Source organism: Bactrocera latifrons, unplaced genomic scaffold (assembly GCF_001853355.1).
Source record: "Bactrocera latifrons isolate USDA-ARS-PBARC rearing strain unplaced genomic scaffold, ASM185335v1 scaffold_57, whole genome shotgun sequence".
Lineage (NCBI taxonomy): Eukaryota > Metazoa > Arthropoda > Insecta > Diptera > Tephritidae > Bactrocera > Bactrocera latifrons.
The window spans coordinates 748,395-758,938 of record NW_017537234.1 but is presented as its reverse complement, the minus strand read 5'-3'; the positions used below and the strand labels follow the sequence as shown (position 1 = coordinate 758,938).

Below are 10,544 nucleotides of genomic sequence, written 5' to 3'. Positions count from 1 at the left end.
CTGTTTAAGACCCAATGCAACAAAATTTGCAGTACAAAAAAGTTAGTGCGTATTTGATGACCAGATTTTCAATTTTTTTAATACTCACAATATGTATAAATTTTTTAAGAAAAAAAGACTCAATAAAATATTACTGAGAAAATTTTATTCAATGATTTCGATATTCACTTTGGTTGTTCTTATTATTTCGAACACGTCTGTAATTAATTTATTTTGTTTTAGTTTTTATTTACGCACATGTGTTTGAATGAACGCGTATGTGTACATACATATACATACATATCAAGAACATAATCGAATTTTATTGTATTATTTTATATTTATTTTTTCTGATACCGCCGTTTGTCGCTCATTTGATTTTGTTGTGCGCCTATTTGGCGTCGCGTCGCACTATTGCAACAATTCGCATTCGTTTGTACTATTAGTTTACTGCGAAAATACTTCGTTTATATTGCAATCAAACATTTTTTTTTATTGTTGTCACATTTATTGTTATATTGTATGTACGTGCGCTTGTGGTAGTATTTGTTTTTGTTGCTCACGCTCATATGTTGAACTTTTTTAGCATTATTTGAGCGCAAGCTTTCCAAAGTTGTTGACATTTTTCTTGTTGTACGCCATGCAAAAATTTGCAAGGCTTCGTATTGTGCGCTTATGTGTTGGTGAGAGCGTGACGCTTTGTATACATGCACATCCACACTTATATATACACACAAAAAGCTTGTCAATGCTTGTTTATGCCTCACACTATATTTGTTTATAGCTGTTGAGTCGCAGTTGCTGACTTTGCATTGGTTTGTTCGCCATTATTTGTTGTGTTTCTAGCGCATGTGTATGTGTTTGTTAAGGCGGTGTGTGTGGTTTGAAAAGCTTTTGTTTAAAATTTGTGCCGGTTTAAAATTTGTCTACTCTTTATTTACTGGGTATGACTATGCTAGTGAGTCAGCAAATCGTTTCTGACTATTATTCTCTAAAAAATACCGTTGCTTTTACCATTTTCTTGTAACATTTTCAACTTTGATTGTATTTTCTCTTACTCATGTACCTACCGCGAGTCTGTGTATATGTGTCATCGTTAAAAATAAGACGCTAACTTATTTATTTTTCTAACGAATTGGAGCGTATAAAGCACGAAGTCAAAGCGCTACTCTTCTTTACTGCACTTTTTTCGTTTATAATACACTCTTGTGTTTTGTACTTTGCACTCTTACTGCATTACTTTTCTGCGACTCTCTTGCTCTCTCGGCGCGTTTGTACACTGCTGCGTTGAAATTGTGCTTTTATTTGTTATGCTCGGCATTTCATTACACTACTCACTATACATTTATGCCCTGAGTCGATTTAGACATGTCCGTGTGTCTATTTGTATATACGCGAACTAGTCGCGCAGTTTTTGAGATATCGATCTGAAACTTTGCACACCTGCCTTTCTCTTCAAGAAATTGCTTAGTTCTCGGAACTGCCTTTATCGGTCTTGTATAGTCGCATATACATAGCTGTCAAACAAACTGAACGATCGAAATCAAATTTCTCTATGGAAAGTTTTTAGTTTAAGAAAATATTTTCACAATAAGTGGCATAGATCAAAGCAACCGTACAATCTCTTTACATATTACTGCTATTGTATGGAAAACGTTTTATCAAATAAGATATCCTCACGAAATTTGACATGGATTATTGTCCAAAGTAATCTCCGAACAAATTATGTAGATCGAACCACTATAGCATATAATATGGCAGACACAAACTGACTTTTGTATGGGATCTATTTTATAGAGAAGGGAAGAAGTGCAATAAAGCTTCGCTGCAACCGAAGTTCACCTTGTTTTTTATTTTGACTGAGTAAAAGTAAAAATAATACAATAGCCGGCCGCATGTTATCATTTGCATACGCAGACGAAATCTCTTTTATTTTTACTGCAAGTTGTCGGTTGCTCTCTGCTATGTACTCTCAGCAGCTATACATTTTGCTCTTAAAGCTTTTATTTTTATTATTTTTAAACAAATTTTAGAGCATAGGTGCGTTACTTACCACACACATGCAGCTAAAATTACGCTTTTTACTTTCTTTCACTGGCTCACACACGCGCATACGTAATCTAAATTAAAAACAGCAACAAATTTGTAGCGACTATCAAAAGCGTCGCCACTCTACGTACACATGTACAAAAATGCGTAGGTATGTATTATATGAGTTGTTGTTCTTGATATATTTCATTGCCTCATTTCTTCGGTGCTTTTCTCGCATTGCTGTATTCGTTACTCATGCGTCGGCTACTATTACTGCGGCGTCAACGTCGACCACGACGTCGTCAACAAAACAAAATTTGCCTTGTGCTTTATGCCAGAGCAGCAGCGCCTCACCGTTCGCGCGGCAGTGGGTATCATATCACATCGCACAGCACTGCAAAGCATTGTGTTGTTGGCGCCGTCGTCGTTGTAGTCAGCTAACGCGGCAGCGTTGCAGAGCAGACCAGGCCAGCCTGTCAGCCAGTGGCGACTAGTCTAACCCAGCCGCACACTTTCAGTAGGCAAGCAAACGCCGCGTCAGTTGTTGTCGAGTTCAAATTTGAAATTTTCAGTGAAAAAGTTTCGAAATCTTATAGTTGAATAATGAAAAGTGTTTCAACTGCACAAAATATTGCTAAAACGGTATGAAAAATAAAGTACTTTGAAAAAGTTTTAAACTAAAAAATTAAAATTTTATTTTCGCGATAGTGTTTTCGCCAATTAGAAAATATTTGCGAATAATTTAAAGTGCCCACAGATTTTTAGCAAACTCCACGCGTAAAATTAAGCTTCGTAAAAAAGTAAAAAAGTGCAAAACTTTGCTATCTTAAGAAAAAGTGCTGAAAAATTTCTTTATTTTCGCGGATGCCTTTATTATATGTAACAAAACACACACACGCGCATGTGTCTATGTATGTGACAACTCACTCGTCGTTTAGTCAGCAAACGAGGAGGTGCTGGGCGAGCGTACATTTTATATGTGTAGTTGTGTATGTGAGTGGGTCGACGTCAAATGCCTGCAGGCTGCAGCCTTCAGCTTTCCTGCCTTTGCGATTTTCCACCGCACTTCGGGGCCGCACACACAAATTGTCTTCGTGTACGAGCATGTAACTTTTAAATGCTTTCTACATTTGCTTGTTTGCGTACAAGCACGAACGGCGATATCGTCACCGTTTTACGCGACATGCTGCTGTCTAATTTTTCTCAGTGCATTCTTATACATTCTTTTAAAAAACAATTCAATTCAATACAATACAATCCTATAAGTTCGTTGGTTCGACGACGTTAGTGTAGTAGTTATTATTGTTGTTGCGCTGTTAATATACAACTACAAATGCAAATATACACATATTTACACCCAAAGTGCAAAAAAATCAACAGCGATACTTTATTATTGTATTACAAAGACAACTGAAGACGAGTGTCTAAAAATTTAATAAAAAAAATTAATTCAAATAATAAGGCGTATAATAAATATTTATAAAAAAGAGTAAAATATTAAAGCGAAACACAAAAAGTGCTCAAAAGCGCAACGGAAGCAAGTAAAAAGTCAGCGTAGAGAAAATAAACAAACGCGTCGCATAACACGAAAGTAAGCGGCAATAAAAATAAATAAACGTCAAAATAAAAATTAAATGAAATTACAACAAATACAGAACATAAACGCGGCTAAGGGCAGCAGCAGTGGCGCCTACAAAATGGCCGATCTAACGAAAAAGTACGTTACTTTTTGCTTATAAAAATTATTAGAACTTTAGAAGCGTAAACATATATACGTCAATATATAATACATACTTGTTTATATGTACATATGTACTTACATACATATGTACATATGTATATACAAACATATACTTTTGTTACTTTTACTTTGTTGTTTTTATGACTGTTATTTGTTTGTAATTTTTTTTTAATGTTCTTTATTGTTTTTATTGTTGTGTATGATGAAATTTCTGTATCTATTCTATGTTAATCTTTACTAACGCGATATTTTTGAGTTAGCGAGCGTATGAAAGATGTGCATTACTTATGAAAGATTTTACTTATGATTTAGAATTTATAAAAAAATGTTTTGGAGTGTTTTAGCTAGACGGTCAAAGGCAAGCAAATACTGTGCTGAAAACTTGAGTGTGTTTCTTGTTTGCAAAAAATTCTATACAGTCGCTTTATTTTGTTCCGCTGACTTCGTCAATAATTCATAGCATAATTTGCGAAGATACCTTGATAAAATAGTTTTCCTTATAGGGACTTGATTTTGCATATCACAAGTGAATATATAATATATTTCTTAGAATATTCTCCGAAAATTGAAGTTGATGTACAATGCAAAAGCAACGGTTTTTGAAAGTCATAAGTGGATAAATTTTCGAAATCTCTATTTAACTTAAACTTTTTAATCGAAAACCTTTTTTATTTCAATGAACAACCTAAAAGCTCTTGAGGCGGTCCTATATAGTATTTGATGTGTTAAACAATAAAGCATATATGATGATCCTATGTATTTATTATATTTTTAGGCCTGAGTCAACTATTTAGATTCACTAAGTTATATATTTTTAGCATATCATATATTTATTAATGTGCATAAATATGTATTTTAAATATTTTTATATATTAACATATAGTACGAGTATACATATGTATCTACATATGTTTATGTTTCTATTATACATAACACAATTATACTTTTATGTTAATATAAGTGTGTAGATGCTTATGAACATTCCCGTCTTCCCAACCAAAACAAAGATTTGTTCTTGTATAGTTATATACATATTTATATCTATATATTTACTTATGAGTATACATACATATATTATAATACAAGGCAACCTTGTTTTTTGTTGTTTTTAATGTTTTATTTATATAAACGTGTGCTTTTGTACTCGTTTATACATATGTAAATTAAAAACTCTCAATCTCATTATTATTTTTTTATTTTTTTTTTGCTTGTTTTATGTTCCTTCCTAAATGAGTTGAAAAATATTTTGATAACTGTCGATAGTTTTTTTTTATTAATGCCAAATTGTTTTTACTTTAACACTTTTTCCTTTTTTCGCATTGCTTAACTTATATAAGTACAATATAAATGTATACATTTTCAGCGCTACTGGTCGCGCAGTGAAGCAATTAAATAGCCAGTTAAATTCACATTAGACTTTTAAGCCTTAAACATTTGCCCACGTATGTGGTAAAGTATACACCGGATATGAGCTTCCTCAAATTATTGTAATTTTTTCAATACTGTAAACTTACATAAAGGTTGGATTTAAAAAATGTTAGTATTATGATTCGAATATGTATATTTTTGGAAAGCATATATTTATCTAAAATTAAGTAATTTTTGAAATTTTTTTTGCTAGTTTATCTTAGTTAAAGGCAACGGCTAGAAATGCTTTTGCTTAAGGTTAAACATATAGAACTTTTCTCATATTGTTGATTTTTTAATAATATTTGTGAAAAATTTCGGAATTACAAGGTTAGCGAGTTTTCTACATTGTTTTTTTTTAATTTTCTCACTTTTTGAATTTTTTTGGTGCTACATGGTAGTAAAAGAGGGTCCAGGGTTTAATTTGCTTTTAATAGTATTGAAAAAAAAAATATTTATTTTAATTAAAAATTTTTTCCAATTTTTTCTGTTTATAAATTTGTATGGCACTACAAGGTGCTAAAAGAAAACAAGCAGGGTTTCATTTGCTTAAGGTCTTGTTAGTAGTATTGACAATTTTTTTTATTTTCGAAATTTTTGTAAATTTTTCAGTTTTCAAAAAAATATTAATTTTTTTCACAATTTTTGTAATCTTTTAAATTTTAAAAGTGTTATGTGGTAGTAAAAATTATGCAGTGTTGTTTTTTTTTGTTGATTTTTTTGTTGTTAGTATGTGCAGATACATATGTATGTTTACTTCTTCCGCTAATAATATTGTTTTTATCAAATTAGTTTCGAATTATTTTTTCCACTGAGAAACTTCATTGAAACGTTGCATTTTTTTTTTTTTTTTTTTTTGAAATTATAAAAGAATTTCTTCAAGTGTATGTAACCCTACTGTTCTCTTGATTCAGAATGACGTCAAACCGCGTTGAAATGTAAATTTCCATTGTATAAGTATTCTATGTATTATAAGGTTTGATTCGCACTGACGTGTATAACACAAGCGTTTCGCATAGCAGATTCTTACTTAAGTCACAAGTAGCGCAAGGTTTTATGAGCAACCCGATTTCACAAACATTACATGCACATCGTCATACTTTTTAGTAAGAATTTTCGTTGTTGAGTTCAAATGATAAAAATTACGATTTTTTATATACGATACACATCTACATACATTTGTATGTATGTATACTGCTCATTGATTGAAATATTGGTATAGAAACCATGATTTAACCATGTCCGTCTCCCTTTTTGTCTATATACATATACGCGATATCGATCTGAAATTTTGGATTTCTCCTCCAGAAGTTACTCATTTGAACCACTGAGACCGGATCACTATAGCTTATAGCTATATTTTACGTTTTTTATTTTTCTTTATTGAAAAAGTTTCACTTATTATATGTGAGCGTTCTTTATACCACTTTTGATTTTGACTTTTTTTGAATTAATTTCACGCACCTGTTCTGCCAATGTGGAACGCTTTGCTCATTAAACTGCATTTGCATATTTAAAATTCCCAAACACTTAGGAATGCCACTCACTTCACAACAAAAACTCGAGCAGCTACTGCCAAGCCATAGCAACATGAGCAACATTTTATCGCCCGCTACAAATGGGAGATAAAAACTCACCATTGCTTGGCGGCCTGTGTTTGGCCTAATTAAATTTGGCGTCCCAAAGTAAGAAATTATGAAATTATGCCAAAAATGTGACTTTGGGCTAACACAAACAGCCGAACGCTTTGTGCTTATTCTCGTATTTGTTTCCGATAAAGTGACGCCCATCAGGAATCGATATTTATATACAAATATTTAGTAGGTATTTACATATAACTCATCTATATGTATATATACATATATGTGTGTTTGTTAGTGGAAAATGTGCTGATCACGGGCTAAAGTTTGACGTCTGCGAAGTCCATTGTCGTTTCGTCAAATCGGCTTAGCAAAGCGTTTTTCAACGATCTTGTCACACGATCACCGTGTTCGTTGCTATTGTATATAGTATAGTAGCTTCATAGTGGTATATGTAATGCATAATACGAACACACCCAAGTGCGTATATAGTAGAGTCGCTTTACTTGTGACTTTGTTTGGCTGATATTGTTGACGACTGATGACGTTCGTAGCCGGTGTATCGCTTGTTTTTGTTGCTATGCCCCCATAATCGAGATCTTATTCACATTTCGTTCTGCAAAATGTTTGTATCTTAATTATATTTATTCGGTTTTAATTTGTTTAACTTTTTGCTAGAATACCTTTTCTTGATAAACTTCAAATCGCAATATGTACAAATATTTGTAAGCAAGCATAACACTATACGACAAAACCAATTTTTTCTGGGTATTAAACGAAAATAATATTTTGGAGAGTTTGAGTCATTAATAAAAAAGTAAGGAAGGAAACGTTGAAGATCATATATGTATATATACATACATACATATGTACATACATACATATATGCTTCTGGTAGTCCGATATCGGGCGTTTTGACAAATGAGCAGACATCCGAATATGGCTAAATCGACACAGTTCGTTGCGATATAGCTGCCAAACAAGTTGTCAGGAGCTGTCTCCGCCGAAATTTGCATAGATTATTATCTACAACTTCGAATAAAATTTTCAGAACGGACTAATATAGCATATATGTACATACATAGCTGTCAAAAACTGTCCGATAAAAATTAAGCCCTTGTATGGATAACCGTCTTCACGAAAGTGCAGTCGAAGTTATTATTTTTTGGTATTTCCTTATGACTCTTAAAAATTTGGTGCGGTCTCATACACAGCAGGGTGTTTCCAGTGAAATAATTGACATTTTTGTATTGTGTATTTGTTTAATAAATATCATCGCTTCTTTGTTGCGCTTGTTCCATATTTTATCAGTAATTTTTTTTTTTTTAATTTGCAATTACATTGCTTTTTGCACTCCAACAACGCTTATTACAAAATTTATCATAACGCTTGAAAACTGCGCATATAATGGCGTTACCATACAGCATTGCAATTTTTGTAATTTTTTTGTTTTGACTTGTTTTTTGGTTTGTTGCGGCTTTTTAAGAGCGTCTTTTTTGTTTTTTCTTTGCTTTTTATTTTTGTTAACTATTTTCTACACACTCGCTTTTATTTTGTTAGCGCATTTAAATTCGCGTTAATTCTTCAGTTTTACATTTGTTTATAATATTTTTAGTTTTCCACTTAGTATTTGTTGATTTCTATAAAGATTTTCTCAAAGTGCCTAGTTTTTGTTGTTGTGCATTTACTGTGTTTAACTTTGCTGTTAATGCCGATTTTAGCGCTCTTTCTTAGTTTCGCGCTTTGCTTTTTGTGCTTCTTTTCTCTGATGTACAGACATACAAAAGTTGTGTTAATATTTGCTCTGTCACTTCGTTGTTTGTTTTGCTGTATGTGTTTAATTATTATTTTTGATTGTTTTTTTTTTGCAAGTTTTGTATTATTATTATTTTTTTTTGCGTTTAATTCATTGTTTATTTCATCTGCCTGCCTGCCGTCGTTGTTTACTGCGCTTTTATTTATAGCTGTCTTTTTCGCTGTCATTAGCTGTCACTTACTCAGTGAATAATACTATGTGCCGATGTGTTTGATTACAATTACATGTGCAAAAAAATTTTTTTGCTATATATTTGATGGACATACAAATATATGTATTATATATAAATCGAGAAACTTGTTCAATTGCATCCTTTTTTCCACTTATTGTCGATTTCACAATAAAAATGCAATGCATTCGTTTATTGAAAACAAAAACGAACTCAGTTGATTTGGAAGTGTGCTTAATTATTGCCTAGGAACCTGTATCTGAACGAAAAAATAAATAAATTACGATTAAATATTAATTAATATACAATTTTATACTATATTATTAAACAAACACTTGGAACTAGTTTTATCTTTAAGCTCTTAAATCTGAATTCAGTCACGGAGAAACACGATATGTGCCACCGTCGAATTTTAGCATTTAGGATGAGAGGGGGAGGTATCGGGAACGGTTCCTCTTGGGAGCGCAGTTCTCAGGGCGCCCGGTGCTCTGCAAAAATTTCGTGTAGCCTTTTTTCTCTCTACGCTACTGGTTCTTGGTACGCGGAACTCTCCCGAACTTTGCTCCAATCAAGTGCTAAATAATTATTCCCGAGGGGTACACCTTAAAATAATAGATTTATGGTATGTACATAACATTTTATTATTATGGTATTATACATACATACATATTTTAAGAATATATGTATGTACAATAACATTTTTGAAAAAAAAGGAAATATTTTTCGAGTTACATACGACCTCCAACGGGGCTAAAAAAGTTCTTCCACTGTTGAGGTGATACCGGACTTCTGAATTGACAAACCTAGAAAAAAATTCTCTACTATAGACATTGTCGGTGCAATGAACTACATATCTAAGTCGAAAAAATCAAAAATTCACGAAATGGATTTTTTAAAAGAAAAAAGTATTATTTCATCGAAATTAGTTTATGGCCAGCCAAGGTTCGATTTTTGCTCAAATCAAAAAAAAAATTCCATCGAAATATGAAAAAATCTTTTTTTTATTTCATACTAGGTATCAAGAATAACAATGAAATCTCCATATTTAGCATGCCTTATAAAACCCGTTCCTTATTTGTAAACTGCCAAAATGCAAAACTAATTAGCAAAATGTGTAATTACAGGTAAAAAAAAATCGCAGGAATAAAACTTGCGCTCTCGTGAGCTTGCGTAGTAAACAGAAATGAAAAAATTGTTTAGCACAATTTCATGCGCCATTTACGACGCCATTTTCTGCTATCGCTCGACCAGACAAGCATTCTTGTATGAATATCGTCTTCATTCATATGAGTACTCACTTTTAATATACATATATGTATGTATACATTTATGCAAGAGTATGTGTGTATGCATGTGTTCGAGTATGATATATGTGTGTATGTGTGTACGTATCTTGTTGATATTTCAAAAATTTGCTACAATTTTCAGACATCAGATACACGCCAGACATTTGTTTTGTTCTTAATTTGCGCTCTTTTTGTGTATTTCTATTTGGCATTCTTCTCTTCACTTTGTTGTAGCTCACTTTACAGCTTTCTTCAAAGCCAAGTTATGAATGCAATTTTATAATTTTATTAATTTTGCATTCATTTTATTTGTTTTTGTAGTTGTTCCTTTTTTAAGTTTGCTATAAACAAATTCTCAAATGGTTATTGTAAATGAAAATATATTGAATTATTATACTGAATGCATAATTAAAGTTTTAAAAATAGATGTTAAATATTCTTTACGAAGTATGAAACGAAAAAATGTAATTTTAATTCTAAAAATTAAATAGTTTTTGGAATACAATTTTTTTTTTGTAAAAATAATGTTTTTTTA

The 10,544-nt window shown here is 31.9% G+C and overlaps 1 protein-coding gene across 3 annotated transcripts in view; it reads left to right on the top strand.

Annotated features, from left to right (window-relative positions):
* Positions 1-10,544, top strand: part of LOC108974624 (putative mediator of RNA polymerase II transcription subunit 26) — a 58,667-nt gene that overhangs the window by 35,380 nt on the left and 12,743 nt on the right. Inside the window, exon 1 of one of the 3 annotated variants that reach the window (XM_018942561.1) lies at positions 2,590-3,727. The exons of the other annotated variants lie outside the window; for them this stretch is intronic. Within the exon in view, the coding sequence (XP_018798106.1) occupies positions 3,645-3,727 (83 nt within the window). The 5' untranslated portion in view covers positions 2,590-3,644. Of the gene's footprint in view, positions 1-2,589; positions 3,728-10,544 lie in introns of those variants that run through there. 3 annotated transcript variants of the gene reach the window in all.